Source organism: Dreissena polymorpha, chromosome 5 (assembly GCF_020536995.1).
Source record: "Dreissena polymorpha isolate Duluth1 chromosome 5, UMN_Dpol_1.0, whole genome shotgun sequence".
NCBI lineage: Eukaryota > Metazoa > Mollusca > Bivalvia > Myida > Dreissenidae > Dreissena > Dreissena polymorpha.
In genome coordinates, this window is record NC_068359.1 from 76,716,611 (window position 1) to 76,737,507 (window position 20,897).

Below are 20,897 nucleotides of genomic sequence, written 5' to 3' on the forward strand. Positions count from 1 at the left end.
TCAACATTAGCGGTATAACAAATATACAAATGCTTTGCTTTACCCATTCGTTTAACTGCGCTTAATTATTTTAATATATTATATATAATTATACATTTTACTTTCATATATTTATATGTCATTGCTTTCTTGAATTAAAACAGCATAATTGCGGTTTTTACTACACATACATATGTATACATGCAATGCCAACATACCGGCTGCATGTCATGATGTATGTACAACATTCAAAATATCAACAACGCATGGCAAATGGTTTAAGCAAACGTGTTAGAATGGTTTCAATAGAATATCGGCATCGAGTTAAAAACCGGCCACCTTAACACTTGTGTATCAGAATAACTGGAGAAAAACGTAATTAAATTAATTATAAAAGTATATTCAAACATTCAATGAATCAAATAGTAAAGGCATTTTACAATATTTAACCCATTTATGCCTAGCGTCCTGAAAAAATGCCTTGCCCAACGGCGTAGACCCAGATGAGACGCCGCATGATGCGGCGTCTCATCAGGGTCTGCGCTGTTTGCCTGAAGGAATTTCTGCAAGAAATATTCTAAATATAGAAATAAATATGCTAGACATCCCTAATTTTGGAAATCAATTGATCTAATTTAGAAGGATGGGAGAGTCCACTAGGCATAAATGGGATAATTAACACGTATTCTCTTTACAGATGACACCTATGGGTAAACGTATTCGTCTATTAGACATTGCCGAGCGTCGTTTGCGGTCTGACGCTCTAGCGGTTACTGATATTGAACCACAGCAGCAGTTTTCGATACGTACGAAGGGAGATACATCTTATGTTGCTTGCACGAGCTATCAGAATAGATATCAGTGGAGAGCAAAACGGGAAAACGGGAGGACATGCTTGTGAACACTGGTGATTGGCAGAACTGTTATGGTATCAAGTTGAAGCAGATCAAACGTGTTGTTGGGATATAACATGACCATTTTTTAACGTAGATCGGTTAATATGTATTATTTCATGACGTTTATTATTGCAAAAGCCAGCAAAAAACAATTCTAAGAATGGATACGCATTTTGTGCAGTGGAATACCGCCTAACTAATAGAAAATGTTTTATCATGCATTATTTTTACTAGCAATTTGGATGTTAAATTGTTGTATCCGCAAATTTGAAAATTAATAATCAAATTGGAAAACAATGTGTTATTTATTTGGATCTTTCCAGTTAACGAGATCCACTATAATTTCCGGTCTTAATACACTGATACATTTGTTTTTGTTTTCATACAAGCATGGAAACGGCACAGTTGTGATGTCAAAGGAATCAAACGGATATTGATGTAATTTTAGGCGATCACAACGTAATGAAACCCATCGAAGCAATTGCTTTCGATAATCACTTTTCTTGTAAAGGATTACATCCACTTTTGTTTTTACAATTTCCTCGATACGCTACGTATTTGGAGATTTGTCTAGATTGCGCCAGGAACAAACGAAGCACTTGAAGGTATTCTTAAAGATTAACATGTACTACACAAGTCATTGTCGATATGATCCGCCAGGGATTACAGCGAATCATCGAATCTGATGCCGCGTTTGATGACAATGGCCAACATACTAAACACAGCGTCATGTTTAGATTAACATTTATCAGCGTGGTATACCCTGTGTGAAATTCGGTTTCAAGATATGGTCACAGTTTGTCTTTAATGGCTATGACAACGTTGAATCGAAAGACACTTAACACTTTAGTTCATAAGGAAAGGGTAAGGTTATCTAGGAGCAGTGGGAAAGGGCCGGTGTTCGATTACCTCTTGTCTACAACAGTGGATACAATCACATCGACGGTTCCGAAAATGACGCCATTGTCAGGCCTTGTACCTGTTGACGCTACCAGTGTGAAGTACGGTAACAGAATAGGTGGGTTTGATGTAAATCGCAATGGGACTACACACAACGACTCAATCAGTGCGGTGTCTGGTGTGGGTTTTGGCTTGCTATCGGATACAACGAACACTAGTTTTAGATTCCCGGGTGACACAACGGACCCAAATTTCAATTTAAGTTCATTTTTTGATTGTGATCCTGCAAATGAAAGTTGGTGTAGCTTTGACAACAATTCAACAATGAACTCAACAGACGTCGGTGGTTTCAATGAAGTGCAGCCACAGGCTTACTGGAACTTATGTCTTCTCCTTTTTCCTGTGTTCACCGTTTTTGGAAATATACTTGTTGTGATGAGTGTGTATAGGGAACGAAGTTTAAGACATGTGACTAATTATTTTATATGTTCACTCGCGGTCGCCGACATACTGGTAGCAGTGATTGTTATGCCTCCGGCAGTATTTGTTGAGGTAAGTTTGTTTTCAATTTAGGTGGTCTACGAATACCGTTTATAATGCGACCATTGATTTACCGATTGCGTATTGCATTTATATAATATATGCCATATCGTTCAACTGATACAATATGATATACAGACAAGACATATCAGACACGCGGACATTATGTTTTTATACAAATAACGTAAATCATATTCACCCCAGAAAATCCACGCAAGAATATCATTTGGAACACATATAATAAATCATTTGTAACGGATCATTACATTGCTTGTTTTAACTTTATATTATCTTAAATGCGCAATATTTTTCGATTTGTCATTTGTATAAATACAGTCAATGAGGAAACAGCATCTACAGGATAGTAACAATCGAACCTATAGTAAAAGATATGTAAATCCAATCATTTGTTTTTGACGTGAGACTTAATGAACATTTTGTCCACTAATTTGTATAGTTGATATATTCTAAAATGTATACTATATACATTATTTGAAGTAATATTTCTTAATACGCACTCATTAAATTAAATTGCGTTGTTCATTTGTTTCTTGTATTCTACCTTTTGTATGACAGCAGTTTGATCCATCTTTAAACCGTATTTCGCTAGAATCGTGTGTATCCATTAATCGATGTTTTCCATTAACGAAGGCAATTTGTGTGAACTACTTGTCGTTCAAGTGCAACTTGATTATGTCAAGTTTCCGTCTGTGTAACACGAAGTTTGCATATTTTTTTTATCAGTAAGACTTTAGTTGATTTTATGCATCAGGTAAATGTAAAAACACTTGAATAATTAGACGAATATGTTTGAACATTACTTCCTCACCAAACTCTAGTTTACCATATACAAAATAAAAACAGCATGTATAAAAAATGTTCCGCTTTGAATATCATGTGTATCAAATATATACTGTAAAAATTCGTTTATGACAATCATACCTTTCGAGGATTTTGTATCACAATTTAAATATAAACATACGATATATTTATAATAATTTGTGTGTATTGTTATCAAAAGGCAAAACGTTAAGTATATTAATATATAATTGAAATGATCAAAGGTAAAAAAGAGAAACTTCAGCGGTCCTAACTGAACAAAGTGTCCTATCAGAATTTGATCCCTTTTTAAAGGAACCCATTTGCATAATTTTCGTTGCACAACGAATAAACTCTTAAATTGGAATATATGCAAACAAACAAAAGACAATTATTAATTAAGGCGGGTTCACCGCCGAAGAACAGTAAATGCAAACTACTGGGGTTTATAACGGCTTGATGGGTCTCCACACTACTGGGGTTTATAACGGCTTGATGGGTCTCCACACTACTGGGGTTTATAACGGCTTGATGGGTCTCCACACTACTGGGGTTTATAACGGCTTGATGGGTCTCCACACTACTGGGGTTTATAACGGCTTGATGGGTCTCCACACTACTGGGGTTTATAACGGCTTGATGGGTCTCCACACTACTGGGGTTTATAACGGCTTGATGGGTCTCCAAACTACTGGGGTTTATAACGGCTTGATGGGTCTCCACACTTGGTCTAAGACTATTCACACATCATTTAAGTGTAAATCCGAATAAACCTCATACGACCACAATTAAAATGTTTTAGCATTTAAAAAAAAACACATTCAATTTAATAACAACTCAACTTCTCCAAATTAAACATTATTATAAATCACGTATTTATAGTAAAGAAAATTCATTGCATGCATTTTTCAGGAAATATATATTTTTATGTTTTGCTTTGAAGATTTGCGCAGTTTAATACAGTAGTTCAGTCAAATCATTCGATCGGTTCTAATTGCACGTTTTAACACGCTTTGCCTCCGAATAATGACCCGAACTCACATTAACCGGAATAACAGTAGAGCATTCTACTAACTGAGCAACTTAAAAAAAAAAGTTCATTACCGCAAAAATCATGTTATGAGCCTGATTGATGCCGATATCATACATCGAACTATCGTTCTACAGCAGCCGTTATTGTGATAATTGTGAGAAAATTACGTCAATAATCCAGCTATAAATTACCGTCCAGTTTGTGATAATTATTAACACATCGGAGTGAACATATATAACGGTGATTATTGCCGTCATTATGCCTCTATGTCCATTCTGCGGGAAAAGTTGTGCTCGTAAAACCATAATTAGATGCAAAGTAAATCTTCCCTTTCTTTCTTAACGATTTGCAGATTTTATTTTATTAGTGTAATTATTTCTACTAAACGCTAGGAGTATACACATACTGATATTTTCGATCAGTTTACATTTTATTAATTACAGAAACAAACAAAATTGACATAAAGCCGGTAATTGCGTGGATTTATGTAAACGTTGTTTCTTTATAAAAATGAAAAGTCGAATTATTTAACGGAAAATTAGTTAGATAACTTTTTGTTATAAAAACAATAAACGCGTATTCGTATTCTGAAAAACAATATTCTTATGCAGATTTTAAACTTGAACATTGCTGCGCTGCACAATGAGTGTGTGGATATTTCTACATTTACATGGAAACGTGAACGATTCTCGTTGAATTGAGTGTTATTAATATACAACTGGCGTTTGTCATTTTAGAAACTAATGTTTGTTATTTCTTCGCAATTTAGTATGTAAATCAATCGCGTTATAGTTAACATGTACTTGTCTATGCTGTCACCGTCCGCATAATGTTCATTCCTTGACACATTATAAGTATGTTTTTGAAAATGGTGCGCTTTTACATATTCTTGCTTCTGTCTGGATAAAACAAATGACCAGTTTACTTCGTGATATGTCCGTGGGCATCCGAGGCTGAGTTGTAACGCATTCCCTGTGTCAAACGGTCGATCGCTGCCACGTCTTACTTTCTACATCGTTATTAAATGAGACATCGGACAGTGATGCACTGTACTGTATGCTTAACAACATGAAACATCAGACACGTTTTGCATCAGGAAACCACTGATATCAGGTTATCCTACACAAGCCCCTTATCACGTGTCTGGTGTTTAAGATGCATACATGAGTAAAACTCGCTTAATATTACAATTATTTAGGTCTAAAACACGCATAATATTCGTTTGCAAATAAAGCTATCATATCATTTCTTCTATGTGCTTCTATGAACCTGAAAACAACAATATACTTTATGTTTTTTTCTTACAAGCCGATTTCTATCTTAGTTATCTTTTTTTTAAGTCCATGTTGTTCGAAGCACAAAGATGAAAAGTTTTTACGTATTTTTCAAAGTAGTTGTATAGTTTACAAGAAACGAAAGTAACTAAAGTTAAACGAACATTTAACTGTGAATCGGCAAAGGCAGATATAGAGAGAAAAATACGGAAAAACTTGCAAGTATGTGATACCCTTAAGAACGAAACACGAAACAACTTGAGTTAAATGACAAAAAGGATTTTCTTGATATCCCTCATCATCGACATCTGAATGTTTTCAAATGCGGTCATCCTCTCGAAATCCAATTTGGGGATGTATATCCTCTAGGAACTTCACCGATAATAGTATTAGTGAGGTGTAAAGTAAGATTTCTTAGGATTACTCTGATACTTCTTACGACCGAGTGCTCAGCTGCAATCTAAATTGAATTTTGTCGTCTCAAACATATCGAATAACAAGCGGCAAGAGGAGCCTTATCGAAGCTTAAGTATTGTATTAAAACACTTCTGAGAACAGTTAAGTCGTCTGCAATTGAACTTTAAATATAAATGTTACAACAATGTGTCCAATGACTTAGTGTTTCAAAATAATTCGAAAATGAATAAAAAGTATTGTGTCTGTGTACGACATGGATTGAATTAAATCAAGTTAAGACGTTTCTAATATACTAATATTTTTTTTCAAATAAATGTGTTTAGCTGGGAATATTTTGACAATACTAAATTGTATACACTTGTCATCTTAATACATGTCATAGTATAAATTGTCTGAACATTATAAAATTTTATTTAGTCCATTTTGTCTGGGTGTATACGGACATGCCATGTATAATTGTTTGAATTGGTCCGCATGTGCAATAGGTTATCGCGTTAAGTTTGAAGCGTATTGTCTTAAAATATATATAAACATCGATTTGATAATTATCTACATGTCACCAATCTCGCTTTTCAAAGTGTTTTTCCTTGCACACATTTTCCATATAAAATATATATAAATATGTTGATGTTTTGTCCTAAAATAGAGATTCTTACAAGTATGTTTTATATTAGTTCAAGGACCATTGTTAATTTCATTAAAATGTGCATGGTACCTTGTAAAAAATATTAATCCTAATTAAACAACGACTTTGAAATATATGTTAACCAATTTAGTTTTGCGTATCTTTCTCACTATATGACATGCAATATTGCATGTCGTACACACTCGATAATTTCTTGGATGTTGTGAACAACGCGATAATGACTAACGAAAACAAACTTAACGATAAGATCATTAAAATTCTCGTAGGCCATATATTGCCATCGATTTCTTGTAGTCGTCTATAGAAGTTTCCCAGAACATCTTTGAAGCAGTCAAAGGGCAGATTGTAATTCGAATGACATTAGAACCAACAAAAGAAATAGGCAATTATATGTTAGATGATTGTGCAATGCTTGCAAGATCAGAACATACTTGGTAGTAAAACATCAACTTACAGAAACACAACCAATTGCACGGATGCCAACTATCCTAAGTTTCAGGTCTCCATTAAAACGTATGTGTGTGAATTTGTTAAATTACTAAAGGAAATCGCCTTTACTCGTGTATTCGATACTTAAGCTTTCTTAAATTACTTTACGTTTGCACGTAACACTTAACATTTGCTGAACGTGTCTTTTATTAATTTATCGATTGTAATGCAACGATAGTGTTTAAACGGCCGTATTAAACGCGTGCTCATCAGATAATTTCATTAAACATGTAATCGGAATTATATTATTCTACTGTATAGGTCCTTCAAATTGTCGTGTCTATTTTTGATAATTCGAGATGTTTCGTGTTATGCTCGTTAAGTTTTAGATATGTTTAAGTATATTTTTTACGATTCATGTAATGATAACATATAAAATAATATCTTATTTTTAATAGCTTATGCTAATAATTAATTTTAGAAATACGTGTAAGTACTCATTTGTAACGTAACACCTAGCATCAGTGTGAATGATTCAACGTGTCCGTCTCGGGTGTACACGCTGTTGTCTCAGAAGCTTTTCTCGAGTTTCACAGGCTCACTCGGTATCAATTTCTTACAAATTACACGAGCCCTTGATCCTGATACTAAATATTAGGCGCAATATTCAATTCAAGGTTACCCATTATGCCTAACGTCTAGAAAAAGGCATTGGAAAACTGCATAGACCCAGATGAGACGCCGCATGTTGCGGCGTCTCATCAGGGTCTGTGCTGTTTGCTTAGTGGAATTTCTGTAAGAAATATTATAAATATAGAAATAGAAATAAATATACTAGACATCCCTAATTTTGGAAATAAATTGATACAATTTAGAAGGATTGGAGAGTCAAGTAGGCATAAATGGGTTAATACGGAAGGTAGCTGACTCCGGATATAAACACATTTTAAAATTGGTGAAAAGGATCTTTATGCATTATTGGTAATTTTTATCAAATAAGAGACCAAACGAGTTTGGTGTTTTTAAAACATTAAATTCAATAAATATCGCAGTTTGGAAATAATTATTTGCCAACGGACCATATGAAAGACGATCTTATTAGCAGTATTCGAACATACCGAATAACGAACGCATATATCAAATATATAATATAAATACTTTTCGTATACAGTATATCAATTTATAGCTGGTGTAATTTTATTTCATTGTCTTGATAAGTATGCATCCATGAATTACATCGAGTACTTGAATTAAGTTTTATTTCTAACAATTTGTGTAATCTGATTTGATACTTAAAATTAAAATGTGATGTCATTATCAAATTTGACTGTAAAGTGTTAACAATGTATTTCGAAATGCATCACACCTTTTTTCACAATTAATTATTGAATTCAAATATTTGGTATCTAAATGTGTCGAAATGCATCAATATTATATTCGCTAGTAATAGTATGCACACACAAGCACACATATATATATATATTTATTTACAACGCCCTTCTCCATAGCTATGGTTAAAAAGGCGAAATTTTAAAATAAATATTTTCCAGCGGACCATATGAACGGCTATCTCATTAACATTACGCGAAAATACCGAATTATTCAGTTAACAGTTTTTAAATTAAGATTTTGTGGAAGTGATTTCACTTTCATTAAGGCGTATGTGTAGATTTATTACAACAAGCGCGTCGATTAAGTTTCAAGTATTATACCATATGAAATTGAACTCTGATTTGATACTTGAACCTACATGTTGTGCCATAGTCAATGTTTACTGCGAAGTGTTTCAAATGGACTTTGGATTGCAACAACACTTGTCCTAAATAATAAAAAAATTATATTATTCCAATTTAATGTTTATCTAAATTAGCCAACTATTCATGTTCTATTATATTCGCAATTTATGCATACATATACTGTTACAGCGCCTTTTAAATAACAATGTGATTTCAATTCAAACGATACGATATATTCTAGTCATATTCATAAACGCATATCTATTCAATCAGACAGAAGAAGTTGTTTCTGTTAATACGGATGATTATAAAACTATAGTATAATTTGCTTATTAATGTTTCCCTGCAGAGTGCTTGACATATAGAATATGAGCTTTCTGCTGACAATAACGACCGAGAAAACTCGTATTCAATCTAATAGGCAAATGTGTTTCACTCTGTTAGCCGATTTGTTGTATCCATATTGAACATACTTTAAAACGTTGATTAAGCTATTGCTAGTTTACCATGTGTAATTGAAATTGAAAAAATAACGAAAAAATAACGTTAAAGAATCTACTTAACCAGTTTACTTTAATGTGTTGTGCTCACCAAAGAGATTTAAGGTATTCCAGGTTTGATTTTATTTTTGATAAATGTTTTAAAATTCACTAAAATAAATATTACTGTTTCACAAATACTGATGCATTCGACCAAAGTTGTTACATGTATTGAAGTTAACGAAAAATAAATACAAAATATATCTTTTATATAGTTTGTGATGATGTGTTCATGCACTTGCTTATTCTTATTTATGTTGGAAATATTAAAAAGGTATAACCAGTTTAGCTTACCTACTTCCATTTTGCTAATTTTAGTGGCAACCACTGATTTTAAGCTCTAAATACATATTTCTAACGGATACAGTTTCTTAACAAACGCGTACACTTGTCAAAGGTCAGACAAATTGTATAGGATTACAAGATCAAATAAACACATGTGTGGAACTTATTCAACATAACCTTCCAGCAGTAAAATATTTGGATAAAAATACTGTGGCTATCTTTTAATATATCTGCAATATATTTGCCGGATATCACTTACTAGTATGTCGATCGCTTTATTTATGTCTTTCTTGGTCGGTGCATTTCATGTCTTGTCACAACTGTGTTCAGCTCTTTGTTTATACCCTTCTTAAATCATCGCTTCGTTCCGCGGTTCCCTAATGGAATTTATATTTATTGCTGTTGCTTTATGTATAGCGTTTCTTGAATAACCGACGATATTGCATTGTTTAGTCAGCTTCGTTCACGGACAGCTCATTGTTCTGAATAAAAGATGTATCTTCCCATGTAGAATGCTTTAACACAATGATGCTGCTGTTGCAGTACTTTCCATTAGAAAACTCACTGATAATATCATTTTATGGACTGAAGAAAGATTGTCCGTGAACAACATAATCACTTTGAAAACGAGCACACCTGTTACGTTTTACCATACTTAACACTAAATACCCATAACAATTGTTGGGAATGCGTTGTTGTATAATTGTTATTTTAATAAATAATAGTTAGAAATAGTGTTATATTTTCATATATAATTCTATTAACACTAGTTTTTAGATTTTACATATTAATCGTTACTATATAAAACAAACAATCTTGTACTTACATATGTCGCTTGTGAATACATATTGGAAGAGAATATCAGTATCGAAGGGAATATGCTATCAATGTTATTCACTTAGATAATCTGTGATACCTTACTTCAAATTTGTTACCCGAACCTTGGAGGTACATATACTTTTATTGAGATTTTGTTTGTTCGTAAATTATCTTTCATAAACGATATATTTCCTGTGTGGTTGAAGTTCATGAACATGAAATACATTTTGAATTTAAATCTCAAAACACGATAACGGATGGAACACACATGGACGCATTCTGATTATGTTTTATTCAGAAATCCGCTTTTTGTATTTTACATAGCATAGCAATCGTCTTTAAATAATTACAAAGTATATGTCATTTCTCATGCAACTATTTCACGATTAATATAAAATGTAGATGACATCTATCCGTAATCCCTTAGAAGAAGTGTAATGCTACTTCGGATTTCCACCATCTCAAATTCTCTGAAACCCAGATACTTTACACGCTATTTGCAGTCTTGTTCGCAAGGACGTAGGTTACATTTTAAGTAATATAATATTTAATAAAATTTCACTTTGTTTGTACCACTGTTCTTTTTTTTAAGAGGATATATGTTTCGACGTCAATGCGTCAAATAATATTAATTGTAATTGTATTACAAAGATCGAGTACTCGCATGTTTTGTTTTCTCAACTGTTTATCTATTACCACTCACATGGTTTCCATTTGTTGATGAAATTAGTGTAAACAGAGGTCATCCGTTACATCGATTTAGTCGACTTAGATTTGCAGAAAACGTTGTTTATTTAAGAAAAACATCATGGAGCATCTTGATTTATAAATCATTTGATACAATATTTAACTCAATTGAAGGTGCACCTAAACGCGGCTGAACAAATGTGTCCATACTACTTTAAAAGTGTTATATCCACGTAACAGTTTCCAATTAAAGTAAGACTACGTATATTTTACAAACGTTTACAATCTTCAATATCATATTCATTGACAGACATTGCAAAAAGTATATAATGAATGTTTACGGTAGACGATATGTTTTAATTTTTCTTTAAGCAATTACTATTTCTTTATTATGCTATACAACCAGGATATATCATTACCTGTTTTTGCACAATATTTACGAAATTAACATAAGTAACCGATAACAAACATTTGTAGATAAATATTGTCTCTTGAAAATAGCATTTAAGAAGAAAATGTATTGTTATGAACGAAAGCATACATGTTGTTTTACTTCTATGAAAAGATTTTGTTTTACCATCATAATAACTTACATAAAAAGCTAGCATTCAATCGAGATTTGTAAAAGTACTTAACATTAGCTCAAATGCTACGATTAATGTTTCAGGAACTAGATGGAATGAGCTATCATCAAATATGAGAATCACAATATTCTATTGAAACTGTATTAAGCAAGTGATTGCTAGATGAGAACTAGAATATATTATCTACCCATATCACCGCATGTTTCGTGTCAAATGCGACACCAATAGTCGTCAAATTGATCGCGAAAGAGGGATATTTAATGGAAATGTATCAGACAGAATCCCATTCAAAATCAATGCCTTTCTAAGGCGTTTCCTGAGGATAGCTCTTAAGAAAGGAACTGTGGAATACTCGGGATGACAGAATGACGTGGTACAATCGCTTGGAAAAACGATTTTGCTCGTTTTCATATTGTGTACATTTGTCATTTGTTTATCCTCTCTAATTAAATCTGCCCGTTAGCGTGACGGGTCTTTAAGTGTCCCAGAAAGTATCAGTATCTTTTGTAGATGCTTTGAACCCGTAATAATTTGTGTGCAGCGTAATCAGTTAATATAACAGAAGAATTCAATTGACAACATAATACCCAACTACATCAGCAGTAACAATTCATTAGTATTGTTGCTCAGTGTGAATCTAAATCATTTTTGTTTTGATTGATATTTGTGCATTGTCCTTATTTGAAGCATATTTATATTCTTCATTTATTATATAATAACACCATGACCACGAGGGTGCATATTTTTCTTGAAAGGGTATAATTAATCATTAAATAGTAAAAAAACATATGTCGAAACAGTTTTTTTATAGCACAAGTTGTTTTTTTACTAATAATTGAAACGCAGCACGTAAACCACTAACCTTTAATATTCCAATTTCGATTTGTTTCACAAACGTGGAAAATAGTGCTATATTTCGTATTGTAAATTCGATCTCCATAAGAGTCGCGCATAGACACATTTATATACATGCATTTTCGAGTCGCATAGCTTGCAATTAAATGTTCATAGAAATGAAAAAACACGTGTATTAATATGAAAAAAAAACATGATTGCAAAACACCCTTAATACTATACTGTTCAGTAGAAATGTCTCCTCTCTATAGGTCAAGATAACAATTTACTTCGCACCGAATCTAACTGGAGTAACCCCACTATAACCATCACTAATACTTTATTACGGTAGTAGCAGCACTCAAGTCTTAGCTTAAGGCAAAAAGACACCCACTACACGGTCGGATCGATACTGTCTTCAACATGCAACATTAAACAGAGTAAACAGAACAAAGTTGTGCATGATATCTCCTATTTAAGGTAATGACTTAATATTCCTATTTATATGACATTTTACGTAACATAAATAAAATTTACTATCAGTCATGTACACAGGGTTATATAGTAAAGTTTAAAACGGAAGTTTAAATATATCTGTGTATTTCATTGGTAATTGTATAAGTCCGCAAACTCGCTCCTAAAATCCTAATTATTTTAAAGTTATTTTGAATATTTAATAATAATCACTAGTTTGATCTTAATTCGCCTTAAATAAAGAATTAAGCTTTTAATTAACAGTTCGATGGTGTACATTACTGTAATTATATCCGCTATGTAACACGCAGTTGCTTAAACAAATAACAAATAAATAAAAACTGGTTCGAAACTTTTTATCATATAAATCGGGTTTTATTCTTTAAACATTGTTTGTAAGAAATTCCACAGGGACGTTTAAATCTGTATTTACCGGAAAGCTTAATTAACTACTGTACTGAATGTTCCTTACTGCAAATGAAGTGATATGCAATAATGCATGTCGCGTAAATGAAATTGTTCCTTGGCTCCTGAATAATGCGATTTTTAAAAATATGTAAATACAAAACTATAGTAAATAACACTACTTTTAATTTAATACGTGTTTATGAATACAATGTTATTACCGGTATCTGCCATGTTTGTTGGTATAACAACTGAAAAATAGTTATAACTTTAAACTGTCATTTGATGCAATGTGGTCACATCCACAAACTGAACTATACACACTTGAGTTATTACAATGTGATTTCACGGAAAAAGATATAACCATATTATCCTATTCACAAACGTAAGTTTTGTTCGAGGCTAACGTTATATGCTACTGTAGATTGTATTAATGTAATGATAAAAACTGAAAATATGACATTTGCTAATGCAGCCGTTCCATAATATATTCCACTAATTATAATCTGCGTTCCACCAGACCACACATCCCGACAGAAACGACACCCGTTAGACTTCGCCGACTACCAGTTAATGGCTGTCGGCAAAGGCTACTGGATTACTGAGGGTCTGGCTCAAAACCCCTAGAGACATCCATCAACGCATCTAGATGTTTCAAAAGTACATCAAACGGTCAAAGGTTGCAATTTAGTCCTTTTTAAAAATAAGAGATGTGCTCTTATTAAAAGAAATCATTGGGTTATCTCGGAATATATATCCGAAATATGTTCCGCATATCAAGTATGTCGATCGCTTTATTGCTGTCTTCCGTGTGCGGTGTATTTATGACCTGTCACAAATGCGTTCACTTCTTGTGTATACCAATCTTAAATCTTTGCTTCATTCAGTATTTTTCTTATACAATTAATATTTATTGCTCTTCTTTTATTATATATAATATCTTGTTTTTCATCGCCGACATGGCTTGGTATCAGACAGCTTTATTTGATTTATTGCTACTGATTTCTTTAAGTTTTGTATAGATGATAGGTACCGATGCAAATTAATTTAATGGGTTTAAAACTTATCATTGTATTATTTTATTTAGATACGAATGGTCATCTTTTAAGAATTCATCGTAATAAAAAAGCACAAGTGATACAAAATTTCGCTAAGTCTTTGAGTGTTTTCATCGACACTGCTTAGTTTAACTAGGGAGGTAAAACATTATTATTTCAACGCATGTTTTATATAGTTTTTCCTAAATTACCTTTTATTAACGAAACTGTGTGTTATTGAAGATGGTAAACACAGTATTAATGTCCAATAATAATCTTCAAACACGATTATGAATTTAGTAAATATGGACACAGAGTGATCATTCTTTATTGAATAATCCGAGAACTGTATTTACCAGAACCTCCTTAAGGGAATTTCACATCACATTTTATTTTTCAATTCAAGTAAACAATGATGTCATCTATAACTATTAAATGTATTTGATTAAGGGTAATTTCATATGTTTGTTCAATAAAATTATTTCAATCTGATAATGGTTAGTGATGGTTTAGTTAATACAATCGAATTTTAATTGGGGTCTTTTTTTAAACGGTTCCCCTTACGGAGTGTTTGTGTTTAGGCGCCAATGTATTTATACATATAAATATGTATTGTATTACGGAGGTCGATTATTCGAGCAATGTGTGTATTCAACTTTATATCTGTTACCTTTTAGATGTTCGCCTAACTGATGATATTAATGTTAACATGATTTGTGTAGGTAATCCCCTACCTTATTCAACTTCGCTAAGCATTCAATAACGTTTATTATACGCAAGTAAATGATTACAATATTGTTTTATAAATGATCTACCTATATTAAAGGCAGATCAATAATCTGCTTAAACAGAAATGGGATGGTGACTGTAACTTTTACTTTTAATATATATGTTTACGTTCCAAATGACCAAGTCATAATTTAAAAAAATACATATTTAACAAGGAGGGTATTAAACGTATATATTGTTTTATCTCCGAGGAAAGATTTGCTTAAGCAACATAAATACATTTTGTGCCAACATTCATTGGAATAGTTATTTACGATTTTATTAGCTCGAATATCGAGGGTCATATATCAGGGACATGATGTTATATGACAGTCGTCGAATCCAGAAAAGTTAAAATATGTATAGAATATGCATTAGCAAGTAAATCGCTAGATGAGACACGGGTATATTACATATACCAATCGCTGCAAAAGGCGTCGACTTGATCGCGAACAAATAATATTCAATGGAAATCTATCAGACAGAATCCCATTCAAAATCAACTGTGACATAATCGGGACGATAATATGCTATCATACAATCGCATACAAATATTGTTTTCTCGTTTTCCTGCCATGTGTATTGTGCACTTTAATTGAATGGTACCGTAGTTAAGATTACCTTGCAGTATAATTATTTGATCAGTATTGCTGCGAATTCGCACAAATTGGTTTGCAACGCATTCATTTAAAAATCAAAGTACTGACAGTACTGGTGTGACGATGCTTTTGAAAAGGATGGATATAAAAGCATCAATTTAAGCTTATCTACATCACCACAAGTGTGTATGTGGGTACAACAAAGTTGGGTAAGAAAAAAAATGTGTACGAAAATTGTGGGTACAAAAATTATGTCAAACAAAAATTGGGTACGAACAAAAATTTGGGTACGAAAAAACATTTGGGGGTACGGGAAAGTAGTACCCGTGGGGAACTTGACCCATTCAACGAATCTGGGAGGCAGATTACATTCTTGATCAAATATAACAAGAAATATATTTAAAAAAATATTTGACGTGTATTTTCTGTACCACTTATCCTAAAAAACGTTCTGTTACAGTAAAAGATTTGTGGGTTATAACATTACGTTTCAGCAGATATATTCAAAACTTGACATGCTCTTTAATTACACCATGCTCTTTAATTTCACAAGTATATCATACCAAACTTTATATTTCGTTGTTTCCTTTCCTAAGTTAATGATAATTGTGTACGGATGGGATTTCACATGCCCATGTGTATGAACATATAATCTTTTCTCTTTTGATTATTGTTTTTTCTCTAATTCAATAAGCTTAGGCATGTTTGTTCGTTAAGTACGACAATACTTTTATGATGATTCCCGAAAGTAGGTATGAGCACATAGTCGTAAGAGCACTTGAATACGTGAGTTCGCCCATGAACACATGGTATGGTTAACTAAATCTCCGCGATATGACCTAATATGTGTTTAAAACAGCAAACAATATCCAACAAACGAATGAATTATCAAACATAGTATGTGCACTGATGTGGCTCTGTAATTTCTGTTTGAAAAGTTTATTAAATATGCAAAATATCGTACGGCTATTATGCTGTTTATATACCATATTCGCTATTTCGTTTACAAATGGCAGGTTCGAAATAATTCTTAATACAAAATCACGACAAATGCCAAATACAATACAGAAAATGCAAAGTGAATGCATTGATCTATAAACATATCATGGATTGAATATAACTGATTAAAAATTAATGTTTTCAAACAATTATTAAATGTTTTTCCCAGAATATGCTGTCGTTTTTATAGCTGAGCTTCCTTTACCTTTATCAATGATAATCAGCGAGGTATGCCGATTAGAACAATCGAGCTATCTCAATCAGACTGGCTCGGTCTTTTACATGGGTCGCCATTGTGAAGAATGTTTTTCATGGTATGATAACTTAGACGAGCTGCTTCGCAGCATCGTCAAAAACTGTACGACTTAATCAATGTTCACATGCGATATATCTATATGTCTTGAAAGCTTTAGTTTATTTAAGATGTTTATGCTCTCATATCACGTACTTTGAAAAATAGACATTTGTATAAACATCAAACGTGTAAGTCGTCTCATAGAAAGAAACTAGTAATAAATATCGTGCTGGATATTGTTCTCTCAATATGCCCATATTTATATATTTATCATGGTCGGTGTTTTATTTTATGTACCAGATTGAGACATTTGTCTCTAGGATACATTTTTTTCGCAAATAAAGAAAAAGTAACAAACGCTGTCGTTGCTTATATAATACAGGCCTTTAAGAGTGCATTTCAAACAATTAGAGACTTGGATATTGTATGATGTGTGCAAAGACTATCTTTCAGAAGTGAATAAGGAAGTATTAACTAGCTTTCAAATGTGCCTACAATAATATTCAATTATAGAACTAACAAGCAAATGATTCTAAATTATACTAAGTGTAGACAATATGTAGGGGAGTTTGCATCACGATTTTATTGCTTTGAATTTTATTCGATGAACGCACAAGTAATGTTAGAACAACCGCAGAACAATGTTCTTCTTTGTATTGCAAAAATGAGACTTGAACATTGTGTCATGTGTGCAAAAACTGCCCAACAGAAATGAGTAAAGCAGTGTCAACAAGCTTCCTAGTGTGGCTATAATTATATTAAATAGTATGACGGTAATTGTTTGATATCCTTGAATTAAATCAATCACTTAACACTTTTCGGTCACCTGGAGAGCACTTTAAGAACTCTGTAATAAACTGAGCACTAATTAAAACTAGTAAGAGATTCATCAATATTTTCCGAGAGAGTTTAATTTCATCTTTCTTTGTGAATCAATATGATCCACGAAGGTTCTAAGTGCTTCTCTCACAGCTACATTGTCTTTCGTTTTTCTTCGAGAATGTAAAAGATAAATATAAAGCAATGATCAAAAGACGCAAATAATCATTTCTAATAATCCGTATTTTTCCAATAGGGTTAATCCCAGTGCTTTGCTATGAAATGACAGTTGTACACTTCTGGTATAAAATACGCATGAACGCAGGGCACAAATGAATGTCTTTCTGACATATTTAATTGATGAAAAACAACACATATCCCCATGGAAATATTGACCGAGTGTATGTTGTCTTCCAGTACTCTTATTAGTTATTCTTGGAAGTCCATCCATGAAACAAATGCTTGCAAACTATGGTATTCGCATAGGAATTCTTTACTAACACAGCTTTGCTTACACCGAGACTAAGAGTTCCACAAAAGAAATGTTCGCAAAATATCATTGCAATATTACAACCAACTATATAAGAATCAGACAATATCTGCGTCATGCATATCATGTTCCAATATTCAGAACATGATATATATTGTATTATTTCTGTGACATGAAATGCTATGAAATAGTTTACAGCATGTAGATCTGCGTAATACTAGTTGTGTGCAACGTTTCATGCTTTTTTATATTCCTCTTTTTGAAAGATTGTTCGCTGTGTTAAATTAAACGCGAATGTTGCAGATTTGTATGTGTTCATGCATAACAAATAACTACCCATTGATCCAGGATTCCCACATGTTAAAACCGAAAAGATATATTCTAACAAGAACGCGTTTTGTTATTCAATATAACACTTGTCGCATTCTCCACAAACAACGACAGTATGTAATCGATTAGGATTGTACAACACCAAATATTTGCCTTAAGATGTCACCCGTCGGATAACAGACGTGTTGGTAAATTGACAATTAATTGCTAGGCAACACGACGTTGTCCGTTGATGATCGGAAGTCCTCGTTAATTATTACAAATGATGCCAATCGCTGTTTGAAACGAATATGCAGGGTAAGCAATTACATGGCCGAGATATCAGAATGTTTGCCTACGTTGTTATCACACGTGAACACTATAACAAAATTATATTGTGCACCTGTAGGTAACCATACACTTGACCAGACCATTTTGCATGATTTATACATGTATAAGTATAATGTAGTTAAACTGTTTGTTCTCTGTTCAGTTGTGCCCCCAGTTGCATAGGGGGGGGGGGGCATGTAGTTTGCCCTTGGCCGTCCGTTCATCCATCTGTAACGGATGAATGTGTCGCGCGTAACTCGCAAAGTAATATGTACTTATTGATTAAACTTGAAAAACATATTTACTAGCACGGTTACTTGCCCATATTTGAGAGTGGACTGTGCGGACATGCGTGCTTTACGTACAGGTACCTGCAATTAAATAGAATGAACATGTTGTTCAAAGAGTAATTATAAATGTTGATATCAGGTGATAAATAATATTTATTTCACCAAACAACACATCATGTCATTTTGCGACCTATAAAATAGTGGTTGCTGCTTCTGATCGGATCGAGTGTTTCTCATCTGTGCAGAAGTTCTTTAAGGAAAGGCACAATAAGAAGGGTTATTCTAGGAATTATATCATTCTCCATGTTAAATGCTAGGTAAATCCTTCGTGACTTTTGTTATATTAAAAAAACTATTCCAAAAATCAGCGTTTTTTTTGCGATTTGAACTATATGTTAAGTATAATTATTTGATTGTGTAAACCACCACTGCTGATAGGCATTACATCATCTACGTTTAAGAAAACATAAACCACGTATGACCAAATCATGAAACTACCTTAAATATGAAATATAACGTCAAACATGTCCCTTACGGTGAATCATTTTGCCGTTGCTTGTTAATGCGTATTCAATGTACCTGACAATATAAATGCGCCGATAACATGCATGTGAGGTTGCTTCATTCCAGGGTGTTACTTCTAAAGCAATACAACATAAGTGATATTCATGTTGAGGGCAATACAAATTAGTTTCAAGTGGAATGTGTTATTGTCGTCTAGAGAAGAATTGTTTCCCTGAATAAAATAGTGTGTTTTGTTATCGTTTGTTATTTTTTATGTTACAAATGTGAATTGTTTCCATTAAATAGTAATGCAATTTCATGATTATTTTTTTTATCATACATGTACAACATCAACTCGTTTTGGGATGTCTTATGATTTTAGTGCACATTACTTAACTCGATTTAGCCATATAATTACTATAAATTACTATTAATATAATTGCTGTATTGAAATACGACTTACAGCAGTGACAAACCTATCGGAATATTACAATTTCACTTATGAGCTTAAGAATTGTATCACAGTGGTTTCAAGTTCACATTATTAAAAATTAGCTGCACAGATTGAAAATACATTTCATGTTATTCAATATTATAATGTATTCAAATAATGTGATGACTTAAACAAGTCCTTTCACTGTTAGTGTTGAATGCCCACGAATTACTTGTTTAACCCAAACCCATATTGACCCACAAAATATAAATATCTGACAGGTTTTTGTTATTTTTTTTTTAAACTGAGCATTAACAAAGAAAAACAGTTATGAAAACCTGTGTACTTTATGTCAATGTTCTTAAACGTATTTTGAAACTTTTTAAAGATTTCCTGCAATACTTAAAGAGTAATGCTCTTACGGAAAGTTTATAAGTTATATGTTCACACCTTTAACCCCAAGAACGATAGGTTCCGCAAAAGATATTGTTGTAAGGGTAATAGACATGTTATCCTTAATTGAGCGTTATTGTCTTTGTACTCTGCACTACATCGAAAAGCCCTCTATAACAGCACACTTTTATTTATATGACATACATGCTCCCACAGTTATACTCAGCACAAGAAGCGGGTTAAACTAAAGGACGGAAGGAAGAACGATGTGATGACTGTATACCTCCTAATTGGGCATAGAAAAAGACGCGTTATCTCGAAACTACTTTGATCTC

At 32.8% G+C, this 20,897-nt stretch overlaps 1 protein-coding gene across 1 annotated transcript in view; it reads left to right on the forward strand.

Moving 5' to 3' along the window:
* The first annotated feature begins 740 nt into the window (after positions 1-740).
* Positions 741-20,897, forward strand: part of LOC127882119 (dopamine D2-like receptor) — a 49,692-nt gene continuing 29,535 nt past the window's right edge. The window contains exon 1 of the mRNA XM_052430576.1: positions 741-2,327. Coding sequence (XP_052286536.1) covers positions 1,683-2,327 — 645 coding nt within the window. The 5' untranslated portion in view covers positions 741-1,682. The remainder of the gene's footprint in view (positions 2,328-20,897) is intronic.